Consider the following 27,482-nt stretch of genomic DNA (forward strand, 5'->3'; position numbering starts at 1 on the left):
TATAGGGATTACTCATAATTACATCCTTGCTACAACAGAAGTCACTGCTAGTTCATTTATCAAAGTCTTTTAAAAAAAACCTGCTGACTGACCCATTGTCCTCAGCAATATGGGTGACAGGCATAGGTAGGGTGAAGACAAAAGTCACCTTCTGACACTTCTAAACTTCATGAAAAAACAGCAAACAGCTGAATCTCAGTAAACTTAATCTCATAGCATTTTCTCAATAAGCTGGAGGGTACTTTTCCCAGATAAGGCTGAGAGGATGAAACACTGAAGTTAGGTGAGTGCTCTGTGTTTGGTAAATTCTTTTTGTATCTGCTCCTCTTCCTCTTTTCAGGTCAGAAGACAGTTCTGATGAACCAGAAGGACTGCTGGAAGACTATGCCCGTAATAACTTGTCACCTCCACGTTATGAGGAAATATACCCTTTTTCTTCATAAGATCATCATGGACAACAGATAACAATCCTAAGAGATGCTAGCAAGAATCCCAAAAAATCTTTTCTTTAAACACTTGTGTGATAAGACAGTGTGAGCAAGTTCTTGATATTCATACACAGGATCACTGAAGATATTTAATTGCCCCCTTCCTTTTTCTCTGTTAAGATTCATTAGCTCTTTGCAATGCAGCTTAATAGCAGAGCTATTAATTATTCAATGGCTAAACTATTAATAGCAAAGCTGTTAAACTCAAGGATCTAAATCCATATTAGGATTCCCAACAAGAAGCTTGATTATCAGACTTGCTGAAACCAGGGTGAGCTGTGAACACACAAGATGTATGTGGACGATCATGGTTGCTCCTGGACATTCAGCATCTTTAGAAAATATTTGATTTTTTCTTGAGGTATTTTCATTCTTGATTGCTTGGGAAAGTTCAAAAGTGCTCAAGTGTCTGATCCAGGAAAGTGCACTTTATGTCTTAATTTTGTCTGATTCTTTAGAAGAGCTTACTCATTAGTAAGTCCAGTCTACAGATTAGACTTTCTCAGCTTGCTTTACCTGCACAACCAGTCTTGTTGCACAACCCATTCCTGTAGGCATTTTTTTGAAGCATCCTGCTTGAACCAAAGCCTCTCAGAACAGAGAAAACAAACAGTGATTTCTGACAACTTTCACATAGATCTCTAAGATATCCTGCATGCATCAAATTCAGTTCCCTTCTCCGATGGGAAGCAAAGCATGGTCTCCCACCGGGAGTCCTAATAACTGTGAAGTTAATGTCACTAAAGAAAATAGCATTTTTATGAAGCCTCGACAGAGATGTGGGATCCTGCCACCATTAAGGACTTTGACAATCACAGCTGCTGCACACCACGCTGTGGGAGGGCTGTGGTGAAACACCTCTGAGGTCCCTTCTTATTTGAATTTGGGTCTTAGGCACACAGCCCAGGCTGCAGATTGCCCCCAGTATCTAGGCAACTGTGGGCTGTAGTAAACTTTCCTGATCAAGTTCAGCTTGCTTCCATGCATGGAATTCACAGAAATTTGAGATAAACTCATTTGATTAGAGAATGGTGTTGCTGAATGCCAAGACTTTGGGTTTGATCCCCATATGGGCCATTCACTTAAGATTTGGACTTGATGATCCTTGTAGGTCCCTTCCAATTTACAATATTTTGTGATTCTATGGAATATATTTATAGCTGTATTTAAAAACGAGAAAGTGTATTAGCTCCGAAATTTTTCAGTCCAGAATGAAGATCTAAGAGGCTTTGCTCAGGAGCTTTTTAAACCCCAGAGCAATGACAATGCTTTAAGTCCCTACATTTTTATTTTGTTTTTCAACATATATTTTAGGTCTGCTTTTGAATGTGCCTAGAAGTGCAAGTCAGTATTTCCCTATGATGATCCCATTAGGTTTGCTCATCTCCCTCAAGGCAAAAGCTGATCTCAGTTCTCATCTGCTGGGGTGGACACCACACAAAACACCCTGGGGGGCAATGGTCACTGTCCAAAGTAACCAAATGGTGCATTTCTGGTGTGCCTGTGGGTCAGACTCCTGGCCTGGCACAGCACAGCTAAAAGCAGGCATCCATTATGGAATGCATCAACTTTCTCTTATTTGTCGATGCAGCTGTCCTGGCTCTTGCAGATTTCATCCACCTGTGATTGATCTTATTCCTGGGAGCTGGAGAAGCTTGGAATTTGAGCACAGACAGTTGCACACTAATCTGATGTACCTGACATCTGGAAGTCTTGGAGTTTCTGTGCAGCTGCTCTAGCAATCAGGAGCCATGGCTCTGGGTGGAGATGTGCATTCAGAACATTGTCCAGCTGCATGGACCTGCGGGTGCACACCTCCCTGTCCTGTACACTTAGAGGCTGCCAAGAAATAAACCATTATGGGGGGTGTGGAGGGCACAAAACAACCATTGTGCTCCACAGTGATGGACAAAACACTGCCAGAGGTCATATTTGGAAACAACACTTAAACAGTCTCAAAGCTGGATTAGCAACTGCAGCAGCAGCTACTGAAAAGTGAGTGCAAACTTTGTATGGGGTTTTTCTCATTAGAGAAATATGGAACACACTGTTTTTTAGCAGTGATGGCCTGGTGTTAGCAAGTAGTTGGAGAAGGGGAGGCATGTGTATTTGGAGAAGAGGAGGCACGTGTAGCTGGAGAAAGGGAGGTATGCTGTGTTCAGCATGATCTCTATGAGATTGAGTGAGAACAGACGACCTAAAAATAAATGCAAGTTTATCTTATGGAAGTGTCTTGCTCCTTTTCTGAAATTTACACAGAGGTGAATTCATCCTCCCTCTACAGCAGGAAACTGGATGGTCCCAAATCCCCAGTTAGTTCCACATGTACAGAGCCCTGAATTTACCACATAGTTGTGCTGAATCCAGCAAGCACTGCAGTAGCACAGAGGTCAGGCTTGATGGATCCAATTTCTGCCCGGTCACCCTCCCCCACCACAAAAAAATAAATTCCTTCAGTCAGACACCACAGATTTTTTTTTTTCCTGCTGCTCTTCCCTGCTCCCTCCTGCCTCCCCCCCTCCACCACCACCTCCTCCAGTGGCATAAGTTTCATGAGGTAATAATATATTTAATTTTCTTACATCAAATAATACTGACAGAGTAAATGGAAGAAAACTCAGAAGGGTGCACTGTGGACTCCATATTGATTTTAAAGTTTACTTCTAGCTGCATTATATTCATTGTAAATAACTTGAAGAATCCTGGGTTTCTCTTTAAAAAAGAAGATTTAATATTAAGTTTAAATAGCTATATTGAAATTACCTTGACCCATCAGATGAATTCTGGCTGAATTCCATGGGAGTCTTTTGAGAAACTCCAGGGTGGTGACATTTCCTTACTGTACTGAGTGCTGACCGTTGATTTTAAGAACAGAGATGTGCTCTATAAAGGCTTTTTCTTCCTTCTTTTCCTTCCACCTTCTACTTTCATCCTTTTTTCTGTTTTAAGTCTTTTTAACTTCAGGGTTTGGGGGGTTGTTCTATGTGTGTTTGTTTGGATTTTGGTGATTTGTTTGTATGCTTGTTTTTACTGTGATACATAACCATCACATGAACTCACTTCTTAACATTAAGAATTCCTTCTACCCTGTGATGAGTGAAAGAACAAACCTTTTTGGCCTTCAACCAGGGTGAACTGTCACAGCCCATCTAGATTATACTGTTGTAACTTCCTAAAGCACCTGGAAGACTGTATTTGAGATTTTGCTCAATCCATTTTTAATTTAAGGTGGTGCTCTTTAAGCAAAATTGCCTTCTCCCACATTGCAGACCTGCAGAATATGGGGGATTTAATAGTTTAAGGTGCCTTGCATTCTAGTCCTAGTGATAGAATGGTGTATGTATTTTCAGCTATGTGACCCTGTGTGGGTTCTTGGGATTTTTCCTAATATAACTCTATTTATAAGATTTTGATCATAAACTAGTTAACATATGAAATCACTAGTCTGTGACATGTCTGTTGATATGAAACTGAGCATGATCTATTAATTTCAGTAAAAACTCTGCACAGAGCTTTTCTAAGATCAAGGAGCTATTTCCAGACATTGGATGCCGTATGGTGCAGCGTGCGAACGTGCGAATTACTTCTCAGATCAAATTCGAAGTCTGCTTTTTCACACCGGCGCTGTCGTATCTGCGGCCGGTACGGAGGTCAGCCAAGGAGGCGTTTGATGCGCTGTGCTTTAGCATCACTTTACCCCAGCAGCCGAATATCACCAGCTGCTGCCGTTCCGCGAGGGATGATGCCCAGCGCAGACCACGCACGGGCGAGGGCGCTGAAATCCTTCGAAGAGCTATTTTTAAACTGAATCGGGATTTAGGAAATCTGGGTCTCGGGAAAAAAAAACAAAAAACCTGTAAGTAGGGCTCGTTCCTTCCAGAGAGCCCTAGTGACGCACACGGCGGCCGCTCCCCGCGGGGAGGATGCTGCAGCCTCTATCCCGCATGGAACCCGAGCCCCGCTCCCTGGGGGCTGTGCCCGGCTGGACCGCGGCCGAGGGGCTCCCCCCGGGCCGGAGCGGTGTTTGTCCGGCTGTCCCCGGGCAGGAGCGGTGTTTGTCCGGCTGTCCCGGAGCGGTGTTTGTCCGGCTGTCCCGGAGCGGTGTTTGTCCGGCTGTCCCCGGGCAGGAGCGGTGTTTGTCCGGCTGTCTCGGAGCGGTGTTTGTCCGGCTGTCCCCGGGCAGGAGCGGTGTTTGTCCGGCTGTCCCGGAGCGGTGTTTGTCCGTCTGTCCCGCCGCGCCGGCAGCGCCAGAGGGCGCCGGGGCCGCCGGGGCGCAGCCGCAGCCGCGGAGATGCCGCCGGTGCCCGGTCCCCTCCTCTGCTCACCCGCCCAAGTTAAAACTGTGCGGGTTTAAGGAAATGTGTTCCCCCACTGACCCGACGGGTGTCAGAGGGGCACAGCTGGCAGTTTGTGAGCGGCCCCGCGTTGTGAGACAAGCGGCATTTCAGGCCGGGGAGCCGAAACTTCGACTACACAAGATGCCGTTGAAGATTATCGTTGAAGATTATCCTGCTCTATCTCACAACCGAGAGTTATCCAAGAACAAAATACTCGTGAAAGACCCAGTGAAAACCCCAGTGAAATCGCCGAAGAACAGGGCACCCATCCCTGCTCTCAGAGCAGCTCGCACACCCCTGGTTTCACATCTGGGGGGACTGCGGCTTGGGGGTAGACGCTGCACAGTGCACTGACATGCACATGCACCCCCGTCTCTTCTCTCCGCTGTCACCTAATGGGACAGGCTTCTGACTGCATGAAGGAGCAGGGGGAGTCCAAGGGTCATTTGCAAAGAACTGGGGCATGCTGTTTGCATACAGCACCTAGATAACCTCTGCCTGCTTCAAGTATCATCACTGGTTCCACTTTAGCTGTCAGGCTGAATAGACGTCAACAGGACTTGCTGAACGTGGCTGTTGCTGCCCCATCCCCAGTGTGAATCAGTGTGTCTGTCACAGAAGCATACAGCAGAGCAGGTGGGATCCCATGGGCTGTGCCTGCATTAGCTGAGCAGCGCTGCTCAGCAGGAGAGGGCCTGAAAAGGAAACAGCAGGTGCAGAGAACTCGGTAACCACATGCACTGCGTGTTGGAGAGGCTTATATCAGACTACTCCTGTGGACTTGATGCTGATTAGCAGTTGAAATACACATTGTTCTCCAATGGTGTATTTTCCGGTACTGATTCATCCAACAGAAATTATTCATCTCACACCTGTGATGTGATGTGATATGATATATGATGAAAATCTTCACAGAGCGAGTGAAGAGTGTAGGAAGTATCTTAAATAGCATCTGATTTAGAGGCACTTGTTGCCCTGCAGACTGGGATGATGACTTGCAGCAACTGCAGGAGTTGTACGTTGTAGAGCAGAGAGGCTTCTCCTCAACTTCCTGAAAGCAAAGAACTCGTGGGAGAGCCTTTCCCAGCACTGACAGAGGTTACTTTGAGAGATCTCACAGTGTGCTCCTGACACCTCCAAAGGTATATATAGCCTAATTTTGAGATGTAGCAGGCTTGTGCCTTCCTGAACAATAATTGCAAAGTGATGAAGAAATATTCCCATGGGGAACAGGCAAAATTACTCCCTAGCTCTTGTGGTTTTGTACCTCATTCCTTATGTGATAACAGCACAGGGTCAAGGGTAAATCAGCAGTGGCATGATTGTATCTGTGTCGTGTGTGGCATCTCTAATGAGCAATTGATTATATCTACACACACTATTTAGCAAACACCATGGGACATGTTCTAGCAAAGTAGCTGCTGTACTTCTCTTATAAAATCCTAGGATGAGATTAATGCTCTCCTGTTTGGCTTATATCATGTCAGATTTTTTTTTTTTTTTAATTGCTTATTTTTGCAGATGAATCATCACTCTATATGCAAGATGCTATGCTTCCTTCTTAGGGAACAGGGCAAGCTATTTAACAGCCCAGAGTAGATGACCCAATAATTTCATGTTTTGCATAGCTGCAGCGTCCTCTTTACTTACAGTTCAGTGAGTTTGCTCAAGAGCTTAGCTCTAAGGTAAAGCTTCATGCTCTGTCAGCTGAAGACATACCTAAAGAAATACAGAACTATAATGCAGTCCAAGGTCATGACTTTCAAAACAAACTGAAGAACAATCAAACCCAAAACAAAGAGGTGTGTATTTTAAATTTCTCACCATGAAACTGGCTGTAGCTTCCATGTTAATGGGCACTGCTTGGGGTACCCTTCTTGTTTCTCTGCTGCTCTGCAACACAAAACTAGAAACAGAAAGAGTCAACACTGGTGTTCAAGGCAGCATTGACTTGACACATTGCCTTTTGTCCCTAGGCACCTGCCACCCATCCCCATGCTCAGCTGACAGAGCTTTGCCCCACACAGAGGTCTGGCAAAAGCTGGCAGTTAGAAAAGGCTGCGATTTCCACATCTTTGCTATTTTTGTTTTTCGCCATTTAACAAGCCATCTTCTGGATTTATGTAGAGCAGGACCACAGTTGCCACAGCACACACATCATTTTTTTCAAAAACCACATGCACTAGATAACCATTTGGCCTCACTCTGCTTAAACCCTATTAAGGAACAGAATAAAAGAAACTAAGACTTCAGCAAGAATTCATCTCTTCTGAACTCTAGAAGTGCTGTAGAATTATTTTTTTTGCCACAAAACAGCAGTTCCCTGAAAAATCTTTCATGAAAATGTAAGGAAAGAGACAAATTATTGGAAATATACATATATAATCCATCAATATGTGATCTTATTTATTTTGATAAAATATTAAGAGAAGATAAATATTATTTTTCCTGTATCAGTTCAAATAAGGCATTATTCTTATTGTATTCTGCTTCCCCAGTTTTTGCACTCAAACCAGAGGTACTTGAGTGTTTTGCAATGTGCCAACACTGCACTATTGTAGATCTTTCGGTGTTGTTTTGGTCTTTTGCAGACTGACAGGTGCTTTGTCTTCTTGCCCTCCACAGTGACTGGACAGGGACTGATCAGGACACCTACAAGCACTGTATTGCCATAAGAGCAAACATAGATATACATGAACCCAGCACACAAAGAGCAGAATGACTTCTTTAAAAATCAACTTTTGTAGGGCTGTGTCAGTGGGAACTGGACTAATGTGCCAGTTGATGAGAGAGTGCAGCACTGGGAGCACCAAAGTGGAAAAGATTTGTACGACTCCTGCTGTGGTGGGCAACTGCACGAGTCCTTTCATAAATAGTTCAAGCTCCATTTTAGAGTTAGTTCGTATTTGGCCCTGCTTTTAATGGAAGGTAGGAAAAAGTCAAAAAGAGAAAGAAAGACTCAACATGGTAGAGAAGAGAAAGGCAGGTAATAGTTAGGGGGAAAAAAATAAACTCCTTTTACATATTATGATACCTTTTTTAATGTCTTTGCCTTCTCAGTCCATGCTCTATATGTTGCTCTTGACAGTTAATCAAAATCAAGCAACAAATGTGTTAATTTTTTAGTTTACTTAGCCATACAGACCAAGATGGTGACCCACCACCTTGGGTAGCATTACTAAGATAGTTTTTTCTACATTATATGTTCAAGGATTTTATGTTACCTTCCTGTTATTTTTACCAAAATCAGCCTCTCCTCCATCTGTTTAGGGAAAAAAAAACATCCAAATGAGCTACAAAACTATGTCTCTGGTTCCAAACAAGTAGTGAAATTTTAATATTAACAAACATGCCACCATAATCTAAACTGTGTTTGTGATCTAACTGGATAATAATTCACTTGTAGTATTACCAGTTCAAAATGAACATCAGTATAAGTATTGTTGGTGCAGGTGTAACTTAATGAATTCAGGCTCATTTTATCTGCCACTTAGTTGCTTATATTGGTGTGGGGAGCATTAGGTCCCCCAATTTTTCATAATGAGCAACACCATTAAACTGTCACAGAACAATATACATCAGAGATTTTCCTTAGACCCCATAAAACAACTAACAAAAATGTTATGGTTGCCAGATTTACTGTGTGCTTTTATGCATCCAGCAAACAGAACTGATTATAATACTTTCTCTCTGGCTACTATTTTTGCTCTTGTTTCAATAGTGCATGAAAATCTATGTGAACTGAAAAACTCATTGTCAGAGGCATAGAAGTGGTAGCAGGTTCCTGAACATAGCACAGGATCTCTGTTTGTACTTTTCTCTGCTGCATTGGACATATATTTTTGTTAAGTTAAATACACAAGCAATGAGGTCAGACGAAAGTGTGTGATTGCAGAGTCGTGTCACGAGCCCGTTTAGAACATCTTGGGTTGTGTGATTGCATGTAATTGATAATCACATGCGGACATGCCTAAAATGCTCACCTCTTGATTTAACCTATTGACACAGGCCTGTATTAAGTCACTGAAGACTGAAAAGCAAGAGCGGAAATACTAAGGAAAAAGTATTCATTGGTGTTTTTCAGAAGGTGATGTTATTGTTCATTGTTCATTATCAGAGGATAAATTATTTTCATTGTTCATTTAATTGGTGTCACAATACATTTTATAATAATATGTGTAAAATTATTTCATAACTTGTCCCTTGCAGCTGAATTTCCCATCTTTCACTTACTAAAGAACCACCTAATCCTAATTTAACACCCTTCAACAACAGAATATTTTGTTACCCAGCTCCCTTTCCGCTCACTATCATGAGAGTAAACTTTGACCTGCCACCAAAAACTAAGAGAAATCTACCTTTTTCAAAGGCAACAATTTACACACTGCTTTTCATGTTTCATTCATTAATATGTTTTTTCAGCCCTCTGTAAAAATTTCTAAGATGCTCATTATCAGCAAAATGGGAATAAATTCAGCCATGGTTCCATAGGTTCAACCAATTAAAATAATGTCATTTTCCCACAGTGACATTACACCAGGCTGATGCAATCTGAAAAATAATTACCTTCATATCAGGTACTTGTTGTCATTTGCCAACCAGCTATAAGACCTGAAGAATAGGATGAATGCTTCAAGCCAGTTTTCATTAAATAGCTGCCAGAAAATGCCCAAAACTCAAATCTTCACTGCTTTTATAAATACTTTTATTAACATATGAATAAACTGCATATTTGAATTTTCACTAATACAATTGTCTCCTCCAGAAAATCACAGTTAAAAGCTGAAGTGAATGTTCCTTTAGAAAGTGCTCTTTGTTTATAGAAATAGTCTTAGCAGTTAATGGTTGGCAAGGCTTCAAACTTAGAATTACATTACATTGGTAATTTTAACTTTGTCATCTTAAATAGATCCAGTTTGGATGTATGAATACAAGCAATGTAGGACAACCTTCAAAGAACTGCCTTTAAGCAGGCTTTATTCTATCCCATGAAGCTTTGTAATTCCTTCTCTTATTATTAATAGCTGTTAAGTGCTGACAGCATGCTTGGCACTGAATGAAACGCAGGAGCAGACATGGTTCTTGTTAAGGGTGGCCCTCGGGAGGTCATTTACTGTGTGTAACAACAACAACAACTTTATTGGAGCAGTAACCCGCTAACACAGCTGCAGCCCGGGTATCAGGAGGTGTCGCTGTTTAGACGATATAGTGGTGTGTACATACATGCAGATATGACTCCTTTCACACGTTAATTTCTTCACAGCTCACAAGGTTATCAGCTGAGCAGGTAAGATATTCAGAGGTAGCCAAAGAAACTCTATGTCCCAGAATGTCTTTTTGCAGGGTTTGCTGCCTGCAGCCAGGGGGTGTGCAAACCATAGGCACAGGCCAAGCAGTTAGGAGCATGACAGGTTCTGGATGCACTGGGGTGGAAGGACAATCCTCTGCTGCTAGATCTTATGGCAGGTTCAGACACAGCATTAAAGGAAACGGTGGAAAAGGACTGGCAGGCAGAGGGATCTTGAAGATGCCTTATGTAGGTGGCTTTCTTTTGAACCAGGAACTGTTGAAAAATAATGTTGAGGGAATGGTTTGGAAGACAGCTGCAAACCCTGCCTCCTAACAGTGAGCTCCTGAATCCCTGAATCCTCCTAGGGCAAACTGAAGCGCCAGAGCAGAAGACAATTTCTGCTCTTCTGCTGCAGGTAAATCTGGCATGCCCAGCAGATACCATCTGTCTAGAGTCACAGAGATAATGCCTAGCTCCTGACCTTCAATGTCCTATTAGATGTCATTGTTCAGTTTTAGCTAAACCAAGATGAGAGCTCTACTGCATCATCACATATGGAAGGTAGAAGAGAACTCACCAAGTTCACACTTCAAGATGTATGTGAGCCAGGAGTTTTGCAAGTGACCTGGTCAGATGCCTATGCAGTGCCCAGAGCAGAGGAGGTGACTTACTCCTCCCCAAAAATGACTGACTGCCCAGAAGTGTCACTGCTGAGTCTCCTCACTTCATATGAGTAGTGCCCACATCCACCAGTGTGTCTGACCTGACACATAAATGCTACCAAGGCAGGGTTGTCTGTCCTCTGCTGTCCTCTCCTTTGGATCTGCACTAATACTTTATACCAGTGTCCAGGTAGAACTCTTGTGTTTGCAGCTAGACTCATGTCTGTGTCTTCTTCCCCAGGGCTCTGCTCTGCTACTCCAGCCATGGCCACAGACAACCTTGCATCAAGTGAGGCTGGCTGGGGGTGTCTGACCTGTAAGCAGGTGGATAAAGCTCCACATAAATAGATGTTGTACCATGCAGAAGGTAAGTTACCACTAGGTGTGCAGATGCTGGTCAATGATAATGGCAGGAGAAAGTAGGTCCAAACACATCAAATAGTTCTCTCAAAACTGTTTATCTTAGTTTCATTTTAATTGCCTGGCTGTCTTGTTTCTTGCTGCACAAAACCTTCCTACCCCCTGCAACATCGCCCATCCTCAAAGAGATACTAACAAGTCTCCCCCCCCTTTTTGCTGTCTGCCTCCTAACACTAATTTTAGGTGTATCTGCTCTTTCAGTACCTCTGCTACAAACAGAAAAACTGTCAGAAAATGTTCAATTACACTCTAATTATGCATAGTTTTAAGGTCTTGCAACTGGGTACTCCAAAAATATTAATTTAAAAGTCATTAGTCACTTGTGACCATTTGAGCTATATATTAGTTAAACTGATAATTTTTTACTTTCTAAGGAATAGCCTTGCTTTTCATACCCTCCTATGCAGTGTTCTCAATATTGTTAAAATCTGCTTTTCTGTAAACCCACTATTCCATTGTATTAACACTTGAGCCTGCAAAGGCTTTTCCCTGCGCAGTGTTTACACCCGTTTGACTGTGATGTACTTTTAAAAGAGCATTGGAGGGGGTGGCACAGGGGGAGTGTCTGCAGGAACTGCATAGTGACTGTGCAGATTTCTGTATCATGAGCTGGCTTCCATATCAATCCTATGCTGGGAACATGCCCTCAAACAAAAGGAAAGTTGTACAGGGTGATTTGCAGACAGGCACCACAAGGTAGGCATTTTCCAATGCATGACAGTGATCTGAGATCCAGGTTGCTGGACTCTGTGACTGCATTGTAAGAGGGAGAAGTTTCAGCAAGGCTAGAGCTAATTGCCTCAGGAACTGAAATAATGTAGAGGGAGTAGCATGGAGGGATGAACAAACTATTCAAAAAGCTGAGTAAATATTCAAACAGTTCACCCATGGTGCTACAGCTGAATTATGAAGAGCATCACAGAATTTTTTGGCTGTGCTGCATCATGTTGCAGTGGCTAGTAAACACATCTCCCCTGGCTTTTTGCACCAATATGGTGCAAATACAATCTTAGTCTACAAAACGATACAAGATAGAAAATGCTGGTCAATCCAAAAGTTTCTCATTTTCCAGAAGATTATTATGCAACAGAAGAAATAGTATATCTGTTACAAGATAGTGAATAGCAAGCACTTATGTAGATTGTTCTCTATATTAAAATTAGTACTTACATGTCCCTGTTTTTTTCTTTATTTTCAAATAAAAATCTGCACTAAAAACTTGTGAATGCAGAAGATATCTTCCTCCCCGTCTCTGTTTACTACTAATTACTGTGTGTCACATACTATTGGCCATTTCCCGTCTCCCTCCTCAACCACACATCCACTTCACACATCACCTCTCACTGCTCCCTGTTTCCTTCTGAACTCCAGCACAGAGCATGTTTGGTTCAACTGTTTTTTAAACATTAACTCCTCCACCATCACAGAGAAGACAGCAACTCTGTGTATCTGCCATAATAGTAGTCTTTTTATTTTTCTGCTATGTTAGTAAATGAACCACCATTTCACTTTTCCAATGCCATTGCAGATAAGATAGCCATAAAGGCATTTTCCAGCAGGCTTTGAGGAGAATTGAACATAGAGTTCAATAAGTATCCTAATTAAGGCACAAAATAGACCTAGCAAACTTTATAGTACTTAATATGTCATCTTCCTATCTCTTAAACCCAATAATGTGCAAACCACCACTATATTGGAGCATTATATCTGCTATAACTTATGTCAACTTGGATCACACACCCCCCTCTTTCTTAAACAATGTTTGGCAGAGAACCGAGTGTGGAAACTAGACTGTTTTACATTAGCCAGAAGTACATTTAAATCATTCTCACCAAATGATTTACAGTGGATTACAAATTCTTATATGACATTTTAAGTTAATGATTAGGCAAAGTAATATATCACTAAAATGATTGGGTGCATATGTATTTAGCTTCTATGATTCTAAATTTCTCTTTGGTTTGGAAGACTTCCTTGAACTTATTTTCCCCAGCTGAAGGGAAAAAAAATAGGAAAAAAGAGTAAAAGACTCTAACATTTCTGCCTGTCTTCTTAAACTATTGACTAAGTCAAGAGGAGTTTTGTCCCTACAGAATGGTTAGGTCATGAAGAAGCACTGGTAAGTTGATTAGTGCTCTTCAGGGAGATATTGGCAGGTGTCAGTATTGCACAGCATTTCCTTGCCCTATTGTGCCCCAGTGAAAGGAGGAAAAGCTGGACAGAGAACAAATAAGATTTTATATCAAACAACAAAAACAACAAACAAACAAATCTGTACTTGTTCTCCATGTACAGGCATTTCTGTGGAGCTCTAAAAATTGTAGGGATCCTATGACACTGGAAAAATGGGATTTGCTGACTCTGTCTAGCAAGTGGACTTTGAAACACAAGTGAAAGAAAGTAGAACACAGTAATAAAACACGGGCTGTTACACCAGATGCTAACAGGTGACTGGAATTCTTAAAAAGAAACAGTGACATACAATAAATTATTTGTTTAATTTATTGCTGGGGGCCAGGATCCTGCCAGTGCTGAAAGATAACAAGCAACTTTGCATTTACAACATATATGAAATAAGGAAGACAATTTTGTGTGCTGCGGAGGTAATAAAAATAAAGGAAACCATTCACCAGTGCATAGTTACTTGTGTGTAAATGTGTGCAAATCAAGACTTGTGGCCATCACCCTCTGGTCTGTTGCAAGCAAGCAGCTGCCCTGTTGGTTTTGCTGTGTATGGCTGCAGTGATTCATTCATTCATATGAGCCTTGTTCTTGGCATAGCAAAACCAGGCCAAATATGCATTGCATGCTCATTTTGGCATCCATCATATCTTTCATCTGCAGTTTCAGATTGCTGAAAAATAACAAACAGAATTATTGCAATATTTATTGAATTTATTAATGACCTTACATCTTAAAAGTATATAGGGAATAAAAAAAGAGTAAGTGCCAGACATGAAGGAGTGATCTGAATTCATTATTGACTTCTATTTGGATTTCCCTAGTCATTCTTCAAGTTTCCAGCACATTCTATAACAGATCAGGCTCCATACACTTCTCAGAGGAGTTTACCTACGGAACACCACAAGGGCAATTTCTGCCATCATGATTCTTTACTAGAAGTTTTAAGAGAAAGGTGCCTCTCTCTCCTTGCACCAAACGTAAACATGTTAGGTCTTCTTCCTCAGGCAATGCCAACACTCAAGAGGTGACATGAGAGTCTGGCACAAGATTGCATCTCATCAGACAAGGTCAATGCTACGTGTTGGCCCTAGGACAAAACTGCAAAACGCTATCAACCATAAATCATAGGCACAAAGGTTTTTGGTGGAGAAGTAGATTGAAATGTATTATGTTCAGGACAAGTGCCCAGGAAGAGGATTCAAGAGAAAGCTAATCCTGAAGTGAACAATGTGCGAGGATATAAATAGCAATGTGCAGCCTACTTTGGGTAAATAAAAATCAAAGATTCTCACCCAATAAAATCCTGAGACTGCAACAAAATAAAGAATGAAAGCTGAGAGAAATGAGAGAAACAACAGTCTGTCTGGACTGAAATATAAAATTCAGCCTAAATTGTCCAGGTTTCTTCTACAGTGCATGTACACCTAATAAGAGGAATAAGAAGAGGGCCTAAGCAGTTACAAGATGAGAGCACTGAAGGGGCTCACAAAGAATGCTAAGGACAGGGGAGCACCTGTCCAGCCTTTTGCTTTTAAGCACCTGCTGGATGTATTTGTAGGAAACTGTCTTCACCTGCAGAGGCAATATGGCCTAATACCTCCTATGGGTCATATTGTACATACACAGAGTATGAGGTTACCTCATGTTAAGAAAATTATCATTAGCAATATAGTTTTTAAAAAATCTAAAGAACCGGGTTACAGCATTTTCTCTGGAAGTAGGAAGGATGGCTTAATTTCCTTAGCAGAATGACTGTTAGCTCTAACCTGCATCTGCCTTATCCATAAAAGTACCAACGTTCCTCATTCTAGCTATGTGGAGTGAAGAATGTAGGTTAACACAGTGAGTAAGCACTGCTCAACCCTCATGAATAGCATCACTTGGAAGGCTTAGGAGTTCTGGGGCTTCGAGTCCCCTTTTGAGATACTAAAACCAAAAGCATTATATTAGACATATTAGCAGAACAGGAAGCAAGTACCAGAAGCATAACTGAATGCCTGAAAATAAAGGATCTAGAGCTGTACTCCCCTTGCATTGTCAGTGCAGATCATTAAAAAGGGCTCAGATATTCTCATGACAAATGGGGAACATAGATTTCATTTTTAAATTTTCAGCCTCTGAGACTGAGAAGGACATTGAATTCAGGTGTCTCATTTCTGTCACATTGTTATATATATAATGAGGTGCATCACTCAGCCCTGTATATCAAGCTGGCATCTGGCAACACACTTCATCCAAAATAAATTGGTCCAAAATCAGATTTTCCTGGTGTCTCCAAGATGAGCTTAGAATTCTCCTGGTCTCATAGGTCACATAGGAATGTGCTGCTTAGGGATAAAACTGACTAGATTTTGTATTAATGTTGCAGTGTGAAACTGAAGTCTCAGGATTGCATTCATCAGGCCTTGGGGAGGGAAAGAAGAAAGAGAAAGACTGTGTAGTAACCTTAAGCAAAATTTTACAGTGGCACCCTTAAGTATGGCAAGTCTTCCCATACATCCAGTGAAGTCTGGTATTGACCTGGACACTCAGGTTTCCAGATTTTCAAAAAATTTATGTAAGAATGATGGTCTTAGGGCTTGGAGTAAAATGATTTATAGTAGGCATGTAAATTTCTACAGGTGTGACATAGCAGCCCAGACAGAAGTCTGGGAGACCCAGTGGGCACTGAGTTCTTTCTCAGTCCTTTCTAAATAATATTGTATACTACCCCAAGAGATTGCATAAATTGTCCAATGTTACACAACAGGACAGTGATGGTAAGACAATTCTAAGCATTAGTATGTGTTGCTTCTTCTTTCAAAAAGGTGAAGTCTTGGACATAAGAGTTTTGTATGTACTATTTCTGAGCTAGAAGAAAAGCAATCTTTGCTAAAGAGTCTCCTTATAAAGACCCAACATACAATTTTTTCTTCCAGCTAAGGCAGCAGGATTGAGCCTTAAAGTATCTTTGTTAGCCTAGTTAATAGATTATTGTCCAAAATAAACATATTTCAGTAAGTGCAAGACTGTTTTTTCCTCCTCTTTCTGTCTTTTGTTCAACTTCAGCTCAGCTATTTATGATTCATTTCATGAGCCACTAGGTTTTCTCTAAAGGCACTAAAAAGGGCCAGAGCTATCAAACAGTTTTAGTGACTAGTGCCAACAAGGAACTGTTTTCCTCCATGCTATAAAGCAGGCACTGTCAATAGACTACAACCGGCAATAAACTATTAAAAAAGGAATTTATGATGGCTACTTATTATCCTCCTGAAATAATGTTGTTACAAGGCTGCCCTTTCCAGTCCTCCACAAGGATCACATGGCAAGTGCCTAACAAAGGGAAAGGCCCAGATCTGCAGGGACTGTCTACAAAGAGCCCAGGAACTGCCACATGTTATGTGGGCAAACACACCACACCAGCATTTCAAAGCAGCAGAGAAATTGTCCCACACTGGATCTGGGCTTTTTACAAATGAGCATTTCATTTAAGGTGGGGCCTTAATTAACTTATATCTAGAACATGTTGCATTGTTTTAAGAGCTAAATATCAAATTATGGAGGAATGTCTATTATTGTTTAGGGAGGAATCGGGAAACCACAAGGATAAAATAAGAAATGGCAAAATCTCAAAAGCAATCAGATCTGCCTCTTATTTTAGATTTCTTAAAACCCCCTAATTCTAGCTCTTTTCCCTTCCTCTCCAGCCCTATAACAGGCTTTCTTCTTTGCTGAAATATCTTCTGTCTCTAAGTTGACATTTGACTATGACACTGGTCTGCAATTGCTCTATATATATATATATATATATATACACCACTTGCGTTACTAGAGTTTCCAATTAATGAAATGTTGCCTTCAATAAATATTTTAGAAATAAGGAAATTATACAATTCAAACTTCAGTGTCATTTGGATTGACTTCTCCTGGTCTGGACCTTCATACAGTGTGCCCCTTGAATCCTCAGTACATCAGGCTGGAGACATACAGACTGTGGCCAAGGCTGAAGGCACAGCCCTGAAAGGAAAGAAAAGTCTCCTGATTATTACTAAAGTCTCCTAATAGTAACTGGGTCTCAGGAATGACAGAGACGGTCCTAAAAGTGTGTAGAAAGAAGCAAAGTGTGCTTTGAAGAACTTAAGAGAAAAAAAACATTTTCATCTAGTTTGAGCTGAGAAATAGAACAAAAACTGAGGTGTGGTAGAATGGGATGGAAGGACACCATTACTGATATTTGGATTAAAAAACAAAACAGACAAAACCAACAACACAAAAAAAACCAATAACACCCCAACCAACTACTAGAATACATTTGCAGCATTAAGATTTCTCAATGTCCTGATCACTTGCAGTAAAGTTATCGGGAGGGGGTACTCTCCTCTTGCCCTTGTTGCTGCAAAAGAGTAGTTGCCTTATATTATGTTTCTGAATAGTGCATCTGGAGGAGAGATGATGTTATTTAATAGCAGATGTTATTCTGAGAACATAACACTTATTCTCAGCAAGGGACTATTTTTAAATTCAGTTTTGTAAACTTTATGAACTGCAAACAAAGAATGTGCACAGCAGAAAATAATGAAATACCATGTATAGGAACCTCAGATGAAAAATAACCATTTTAGTAAGAGAACTTTTTACAGATAGTATCTGTGTGGTAAAAGCACATGTGAGCAAGAGTTAAACTGCTGCTGAGACTATAGCACTGGGTTTGCAGTGTTTTCCTTTATTATTTCCCATTGAAAGAGACCGTCCTGTCTGTGATTGTCTCTCACTGGCTTCTTGACTTTATGCAGTTATAATCACATCTCTACAGTGAGAGGAACAACAATTAAAATACCGAATCCATGAGAAGCCATAAATCCTGCAAAACCATTGAAGTTAATCACTTCAACTTCTTCGAGAAGAAGAATTCACATTCTGTTTCCACACAGTGTTTCCACACACATTCTCTTTCACAGCACCTTCTGCCCCTTGTGACGCTTCCATGGTCTACAAGCACTCACTCAAAGAACCAGGGCATGGAGAGGGAGCACAGCCTGTGGCTGGCCACACGGAATATTCACCCCTTCCCTGTGAACCCTTTCAGTGAAATATGGTCATTAATCATTATTTGGCTCATTTTTATCAGCATATGAATGGTCTGAAGTGAAACCATCACCTTTCACTGAGCCCTGAGAGGACTGCAGCAAAAGAAATGCAAGATCTTTAAAATTTATGGTTTGGCAGCATCTTTTAAGTGAAGGGCTTTGGAGGCAAGAAAAAAAGAAAAGTGTTTTAAGTGTGCACAAACAGAGAGAAGCATTTAATTAAAAGCATGAAAGAAGACTAAAGACTACGTTCATTCCTGCTTTTTGGTAACATATGCCTATCCTATAATTGCTTGTTAATAGCCTCTGCAAAAGCAGCTCGGATTAGTGGGTTTTCTGGATGAGGGATGGAAACTCTGGCGAGTTCAGCTGTTGAAATCTTATATGAACTAGTACTGTATGGAGACGGTGAGGGGGGAGCAGGGTGAAAAGGGGAGCGGTGGGTAAGAGAAATTAAAAACAAAAAAAACCAAAAACAAACAAAAAAAACCCCTAAACCTATAGAAACTCCGGCTTGCAGGGATATTTTTCTAATTATCACCTTGGCAAGATACTGTTCCGTGCTTCCAAAGCCAAGTTCTCCCTCACCAGCACGGGTTTTACACTCTCACAAATGTTCTCTACTTCCGTCCCTTCCTCTCTCGCTCCCTCCCTACTTTCCTCCCTCCCTCCCTTTCTCCCTCCCTTCCTCTCCGACCTTTCCAGGGGTTTGTACAAATCACCCACAGAAATGCCCCCGGGTGTCGCTTCGCAGTGCCCGGAGCCGGCGGCCGAAGGGGGCTGTACCAGAGATACCCTCTCGCTCGGCCACGACTCCTCCGTGGCACAGACAGCAAAAGCCGCTCTTTCTGGGCCACCCCATGTCCTCCACACAGGCTTGAAACACCTTTTTTTTCCTGTTGATAGGCAGCCCTCTGCTCGGTAAGACGCCGCACATTTTAGGACAGAGCTGCAGAACTGTCCGCGGGGAGAAAGGAGAGGGTCGGAGGAGGACGAAAGGCAGGGGTGTGCCCATTGGGACCCCTGAGGGTACCCTCACAAGTCCGCTGACCCCAGAGCGGACATAGTGAAGCCCCGCAGAGGCAAAATCTCCTCCAGCATCCTCCGCCGCAGAGGAGAGCGCGGGTCTGAGGGTCTATTCCGCGGAGCCACCGGCGCCGGTGTTCCCGAGGGGCTGGCGGAGCCGCCGGTAACGGGGCGCTGAGGATGCGAGAGGCTCCGCGCTGGGAGTGACAGCAAAGAGAGTTCCGTGCGCCCCTCGGGAGGGTGGGGGGCTGCGGAGGGGCGGCGTTCTGATTTCTCAGCCGTTTTGTTAATAATAGCAACGCTTTAATGCTTTGGTTACAGCACGCTCGTCCTTCACGGTATCTTGCACCGGGCTTATTTTATGAGGGACTGAACCGCCATACGGGGATTCGCACTGAATAGTTCTTATGTATTAAACCACTCCACGTTTCATGGCTACATCGACAACTCGTTTCAGGCGCAAATACTGGGGTGTCAAGCTGTCACAAATTCCATCCCCTTCTCTGACCTGCGTCCATGCTATTGCACTGGGACAACGGGGAATGCTCGGGAAAATATTTGCTCCTGAAAATCCATCGCCCGCATTTTCCCCTCGACCTCTGCCGGCCGCTTCTGAGCACCCGAGAGCGGGGAGCGCGGCACCGCCGCCTCGCTGCCCACCTCCCTCCGGCGCTGCTGCGGCTCCCATCGGCTCCCCGCCGGCAGCCCCGAGCCCGAGAGCCGCGTCCTCGGTGCGAGCTGCTCCGCTCCCCGAAAGGCACCTCCGCGACGCTTCTGCTGGACCTGCGGCGCCGGGCAGACCGGAGAGCAGCGGGCAGGCAAACTTCCTCTGTGACATCTGAGGCGAAAATTCGGTTTTGAGTTTTCCGTTACCTGTTGACTGGAATCAGGCATATAGGGGAAGCTTTCGATATAATGCTGCTTTCGCTCTCTGTAAATCCCACATGTTGTAGTCAAATTCTTACCAGCTGGGAGGGCCAGAGCAGTAAAATCCAGCAATTCTCTTTCATCATAAATCAAGTTTATGAACTGTAGTACAAGGTATATAACTCTGGAAGCTGAACTTTTTGGTGGTGAATGGTTGTTGAAATATTTGAATGTGACATTGTCAAATTCCCTTTTCCACCTAAAACCTGACATAAGCTAATTCTTACAGTTATCTGTGTGTCTTGCTTAATTTGAAATAATATCACCTGGCATAAATTACGTTAGACAAACAGAGAAAACGTAAAAAAAAAAAAAAAAAAGGAGGTAAACGTCGCAGCGTAACGTTTACAATAAAAACCCCAGGTACTGATTCAGCCTACGGTTCTGATCTGCATATTTGTAATCAGATGTGTGCAGGAGCCTGACCATGACATACTGTCATGTAGTGGTAGTCAAAGAATAAGTGACCTTGTTTTAAAAGGAAATTTAAAAGTACCCGTTCAAATTTCGTTTTTTTAAGGCCCTCTCTATCCTTGCAATAAGCACAATATCAAAAGTATACCCGCACAAGACAAATGCCATTCCAGTCTTATTTTTTCCTTGATTTTAATTTCTTACTGATTTATTCTAGAGTTTCTTAGGAACAGAGAAACTGAAGGAACAAACCCGTGGTGTCCTCTCGGATTTGTGCTCGGATACTGATTTGCAGTAGATTGAGAGGACTGTTGTTCCTCCCCTAAAATTCAGAGTACCATCTACATCGAAGTTCAGTGTTTCTTGTTAGGGGTTTGATCGTGCAATAGGTAGGAAGGTTGCTCAGGAGTATCTGGAAAAGGGTAGCTTAGAGCATTATTTGCTGTCAGTGTTTTCATACCTAGGACTGTGATTTCCAGTCGTTTTTCAGGACGATCTATGGCATTTAGCAAGACACTGATTATTGTTACCATTATAATCACAACCACGAATATTGCACCGACTACCAATAAAATGTATCGATCCAGCAGCAGAGAACACAGTATTATGCCAGCATAATAGAAGATCTGGGTACACTTCTCTGACTCCCGGGAGTCAGAATAGGGTCTCTATCAGGGCTCTTCAGCTTGTCAAAGCTTGTCTAATCAAAGGAAGTTAAAGTGAGGAAGAAAAGAGTTGGGATTTCGCTATGTAACTTTGGAGATGGGAGACTGGTTAGGGATCGAATCACGCCTGTGAGATTGCAGGAAGTAACACCGGTAAATTGTTAATTTTTCTCCATTGAAATCACCCAAAAGATTCTTCCGAGAAGCAGCTGTCAAGATTTTACCCCTGGGGAAAGAAGAAAAGAAACCACACGCCACACACCCACACACTACCGCATATAAATAGAGACCTGTTATGTGATCCAGGGCTCTCGAAGAGGTGTCTCGTACACTTAAAACAATTTAGAAATACTTTTAAATTGAATATTGTTAATTTTAATAATTGTTTCATTTTCCCATCCATAGGTATCTGCAGCCGTTGTCAAAAACTACGGAGATGTGATGTGTCTCTCCCCATGAGACCAGGCTTGCATTTTGTGTTGAAATGTACTTATTTTAATGTTTCTGCATTCGAGCTGCATTCTGCATCCACTCATTATTTTTGTGCAGCTGAAGAAAGAGAGCAACAATTTTAAAAAACCCCGAGGATGCTCTCGCTAGCATTGCCTGTATGTGATGAAGCATATTTCCCTCCAGAGTTTGCTATCCTGACTCTTGCGTGGGGCTGCGGTGTTGCCGGTGTGGACAGCGTAGGCGAAGGCGCGGCAGAGGCAGCCTGCCCAGCGTGGTGCTGCGCCTCCCTCGGCTTGGGGGAAATGCGAGCACGGATGTGGGCAATTTACATGCTTACTTGTTTTGGAGCTCTGGAAACAAACTGTCATTTTATATATCCTTAACACTTCTATATAGGATTTTTTTGTCAAGTATAGACTGTCTCTCTATGAAGACAGATTTAAACTGGCTCCTAAGAATGAATAAAATCCGGGATAAATGGAAAGAAAACTGCTATCTTTTGTAAGTTTGTCTTAACACTGTAAAATAAGATTGGGAGTTAAAATCACTCTTATTCACGTTATTTCTCGGGGTATTCTGAAGTCACCCAGGTGACGTGTGTTTGGGATTTTGCAAGGAAGTAGCAAGATAGCAAAATATACTTTCTTTTCTCTCTCTCACTCCCTCTCTCTCTCTCTCTCTCTCTCTCTCTTTTTTTTTTTTTTTTTTTTAAGGGAGGTGATCTCTAGCAGTGAAGTCTGCTCTGCTGGAATGAGATGTGTTACCGTTTTCCATCCTCGTCTTTTTTTTCCCCGTCACTCTTTAGACTAGTTTTGTACGATAATCCGTGTTCCACTTCAGTTTGTAGTAGCACCACGCCACCTAATCTACGATAGTTCTAAAAAATGTATCTCAATTTATGATTGCAAGCGGCTTTGCCACTGCAGTGGTGCTGCTGCCTAAGACCTAGTTTACGAAACACTCCTGTGGTGCCTCATTTTTCTTCTGGAGGGATTTTCATTTCTGCCTCACAGACGAGAGATCATAACTTAGCTTTTCCCCAAGAGCATGGAAAAGCAACGCATTTGCCATTTATTGTTAAACGCCTTAATCTAATAGATTGTAATAGATTGATTCTATAGACCATTAACACACAAATATAATCTGTTCAGAAGTTCATCTGGTACGATTAGGCCAGCAGAGTGCTGGCTGAGCCGGTCCTGATGCGAGCCAGAAGAAGTAGACAGGACCAGGCGAGAGACAGAAGGCGACCGGGAACAGCTTTATTAGATAAACGTATTAATCTGGATCCCAGCTGTAACTGCAGTGTTTTCCAAGATTCCTTTCAGAAATCATTCTAGTCGGATGTGGGTTTCCCTAATTAATCACTCATGCCGTTGTATACATTACAGCTCAAGAGTGTAATTTTAGTCAGTTGTTTTGAAGCGCCTTACTGTTCCCATCTGATCCGTATTTGTCGATTAAGCGTACAAGGAACGTAACACTTGTAGATAGGAGTCCCGATACGGACTCCCCGCGGCACCCGGGCTGCCGCTCGGGGCCGCCCGCAGCGGCGCTCGCCGCGCCGCCTCCCGCCGTGCCCGGCACGGGCCGATGCCCGGTCCGATGCCCGGGGCCGATGCCCGGGGCCGATACCCGGGGCCGACACCCGGGGCCGATGATGCGGCCGATGATGCGGCCGATGCCCGGGGCCGATGCCCGGGGCCGATGCCCGGGCCGATGCCCGGTCCGATGCCCGGGGCCGATGCCCGGGGCCGATGCCCGGGCCGATGCCCGGTCCGGTGCCCGGGCCGATGCCCGGGGCCGATGCTCGGTCCGGTGCCCGGTCCGATGCCCGGTCCGATGCCCGGGGCCGATGCCCGGGGCTGATGATGCGGCCGATGCCCGGTCCGGTGCCCGGTCCGATGCCCGGTCCGGTGCCCGGGCCGATGCCCGGTCCGGTGCCCGGTCCGGTGCCCGGTCCGGTGCCCGGGCCGATGCCCGGTCCGGTGCCCGGTCCGGTGCCCGGTCCGATGCCCGGTCCGGTGCCCGGGCCGATGCCCGGTCCGGTGCCCGGTCGGATGCCCGGGCCGATGCCCGGGCCGATGCCCGGGGCCGATGCCCGGGCCGATGCCCGGGCCGATGCCCGGGGCCGATGCCCAGGGCCGATGCCCGGTCCGATGCCCGGTCCGATGCCCGGGGCCGATGCCCGGGCCGATGCCCGGGCCGATGCCCGGGGCCGATGCCCAGGGCCGATGCCCGGTCCGATGCCCGGTCCGATGCCCGGGGCCGATGCCCGGGCCGATGCCCGGTCCGATGCCCGGTCCGGTGCCCGGGGCCGATGATGCGGCCGATGCCCGGTCCGGTGCCCGGTCCGATGCCCGGTCCGGTGCCCCGTCCGGTGCCCGGTCCGATGCCCCGGCCGATGCCCACCCGGCCCGGCAGCCCCGCGGGCGGAGCCGTCGGGCGGGCCGATGCCCCGGCCGCGGGGCAGGGCCCGAGGCGGGCCCGTCCGGCCCCCGCGGCCCCGGCCCGCCCGGCCCGCCCCGCCGCGCCGCGGGGGCCCGGGGACGTCTCGCTTCATCTGTCACCAGCTCTGTTCGCCTGCCCAGCTGTCAAAACAGGGGGTGTCTTTTTCATTCCAGCTCACAAAGTACCAAAGGGGGAAAGGGACTTTAATGCCTGTGTTTGGACACAAGCAATTATCCCTAATTATTGTTTTTCTTTTGAGCCTGCCCGTCCTGCTGGAGAGCCAGCAGATGAGCATGCCCTAATCCTCCCCAGTCGGTTGATCTCAGTGGGTTTTGCGGGACAAACCGGGCGAGAAGGCTTCGTAGCTTTCATCTCGATGTGAGTTTTGAACTGATTGAAACTCATTGCGATGGAAGAATTAACCTCGGAGCCCAGGCTTTCAATGGCCCCTGATAAGAGATTATACGTGTTGATGGCAAGCTTTTCTTGGCAAAATGTTTTCAAAGGACTTGGAGCTGTTAAATCAAAGCCCTATTGAATTGTTGGTAGGCCCCTTAGAGCTCTACCTCCTTCTTCATTCTCCAGTACTGTGTGTTGGTAATTACTGGCAGGGGTGGGAGAAGGAAAACAGAAAATCCCCCTTGGAGGTACACATGCGCACAAAGGTGATGAGCAACATCAGGTGGAGAACTATGAGGAAGATAGAGGAACAATTCTTAATTCCATGGAGGATAATTCTATAAACAGGCCAGTGGAAGATTGATCCTTTTCTACAGTCTCCTCTCATGTCTTCCCCATCATTTTGCAAGGTTGCAATAGCATTCCAAGGAATCATGCTTCCATGTTACTTCCTCAATAATTCATCCTCTCATGTGTATGTAGAGAAAAGAAATAGGAAAATCCCAAAAAAGATAGAAGATATGAGGATCTATTAGCCACACATATCTGTGGGTGTAAGAAAACCTAGATAATACTTAAGAAAAGGAAAAATCATGACGAGTCCTTTTTAAAGGAAACTTATTCTTCAAGTTTGCTTCTTCCTCACCTGTACAAAGAGAGTGTCCTGGACTCTGGAATGACACATACTGGAAAGAATTACCATATATATGAAATCTGGGTCATACTTTGTTGAATACTCTTCCTTCCACTGTCTCCAGAATAAGAACTTTGAAAAAGCTTGCATGCAAAACTGAAAACTGTTTGCTCCCACCACTCTTATGACTTAGAGGAATTTTGTTTGATGCATCCTAGATTTTGTAAGTGAATGTGTGTTTGTTCAAAGGAAGTTCCAGGGTAATGGTGATTCTTATTTTAACAGTGGAAGACTAAGGTCTAACAGAAGAAAATCTTCCAGGAAATAGAAGAGGTGAAAATTATTTTCCTTCAGAAAGACAGTCCACTTCAAGGTAAATGCCAACAAGGTACCCACTGCAGAAAAGTGTTGAGCTGGAGAAAAATACATGCTGGAGAAAAATACAAGGAGAGATGTTCAAATGGGCCAAATCTTGTTTACTTACTATTCAGGGCCATGGGACAGGGTTATTACATTGATGTGCTGATTGGTTTATGAGAAAAAGAAAGCATTGATATCCAAGACCAGAAACATATAAACAAACAAAAAACCAAATCAATAAAAGAATTTTAGGAGCGCTACTGACAGTAAAATATTATCTTCTCCACTACTTTGTTCTGTAGTGGTAATGAGGAGGCAGTGGAAGCAGTGGCAATATGGACAACTTGATGGATAAGATGTCTGGAAACTTCCTTAGAGAGGGAAGATCAGCACAGGCAGGAGCTGGAGTGCTGTCAACCCAGACAACAACCTATGGAGGTATTAGAGCCAGCTGCCCCAGCTGATGCTCCAGCTGAAGGAGGAGGCCTAGGTTCGAAGATATTCAAAGTGTGTGTTGCAGGCTGGTAGTCATACTATCCAGACCATCAGTTTTTAAAATGTACTGTTTATGACAGTTGCTTTTTCTCTCTAATAACACTCCATATATTTAGAGCTCTATGTTTAAAATATTTTCTTGTGGAGGAACATATTTGGGTTTAGAATTCTCTACTGAATATTGGTATGCCTTGTCTTCCCAGATCCTGATCCAAGTTTTAGCCACGGTCATTTACTGAAATGACCTTGAGATCAGCCCTTTATAATGCCTGGTGTTTGCCAGAACACAAACATGCAATAATTTTTACCCTTCATTTAGAAGCTTAAGCCATAATAGTTAAATACTATAACTAAACTGCATTTACCTGTGCATAGGCAGTACAAATGCCAGAATAGTAACCTTTGCTTTTAACTTGGCATTAAATTGCCACAAAAATACAAGTTGTTTGGGTTCTCTTCAACTTATATTTTATCATGAAAATTTCTTGCCAGCAGTTCAGTAAGAGTCTTGATAGCAATTGCAAAAAAGGTTTTTAAGTTGAAAATGTGTAGGGTTTATTTGCCTGTTTGCTTTTGTCAGACAGCATCCTAACAACAACTGGAATTACAAAATGAAAATTTTGGCTTATTCACTTCTTACTGTTGACTAGACCTGTGATTTCTGTGGAGATTATGTGAAGAATAATAATTGCTTTACTTGTTTTGGTTGTTGGAGTGTTCTGCCGAGGGATCCTACAGAGTTCATAGGCTGTGCAGGATTTTAGGGAAGGTATACATTGCAAAGAGTTTCTTCTTCTTTGGTGAAGTGTGTAAATCATCACTAAACCATTGCAAAGCTTATTGGGAAGAATGTGCTTGCAGAGTTTATACTCTTCATAGAAGCAAGTAAATGCAATGTGGATTTTACAGCAACCATAGGATGAAAGGAACCTGTAATAGCATAGAAGACAAGCCTGTAGTAAAATAGATAGAGTAGCTGTGTAAATATTTGGCAATTCTAAAGAGAAATCCAAGGCTAAGGCTGTTTCATTGCTACTTCAGAAATGCCTGCAAGTCCCAATTAGTTAAAAAGTTTGCCACTTAAAGTAGTTTGTGTTCAGCTGGTAAAGTTAAAGATTTGGGTTCAGACCCAAATACTTTAAAATTTTTATACTCAGTGAGAAGCAGCACTTGGATCCAACAAGGAGATGGTAGTAATGGGTATAACAACA

At 43.5% G+C, this 27,482-nt stretch overlaps 1 protein-coding gene across 3 annotated transcripts in view; it reads left to right on the forward strand.

The window, feature by feature from the left end:
• TMEM174 (transmembrane protein 174) overlaps positions 1-23,406 on the forward strand; it is a 30,988-nt gene extending 7,582 nt beyond the window's left edge. The window contains exons 2-4 of one of the 3 annotated variants that reach the window (XR_014951677.1): positions 341-3,045; positions 11,019-11,144; positions 21,885-23,406. Coding sequence is in view for 1 of the 3 variants with exons in the window: in XM_021531849.4 (XP_021387524.1) it covers positions 341-443 (103 nt within the window). In the remaining 2 variants the exon portion in view is untranslated. Of the gene's footprint in view, positions 1-340; positions 5,504-11,018 lie in introns of those variants that run through there. The other 2 variants (XR_014951676.1, XM_021531849.4) reach the window with 2 other exon arrangements.
• The last annotated feature ends 4,076 nt before the right edge of the window (positions 23,407-27,482 follow it).

Source organism: Lonchura striata, chromosome Z (assembly GCF_050655825.1).
Source record: "Lonchura striata isolate lonStrDom1 chromosome Z, ASM5065582v1, whole genome shotgun sequence".
Classification (NCBI taxonomy): domain Eukaryota; kingdom Metazoa; phylum Chordata; class Aves; order Passeriformes; family Estrildidae; genus Lonchura; species Lonchura striata.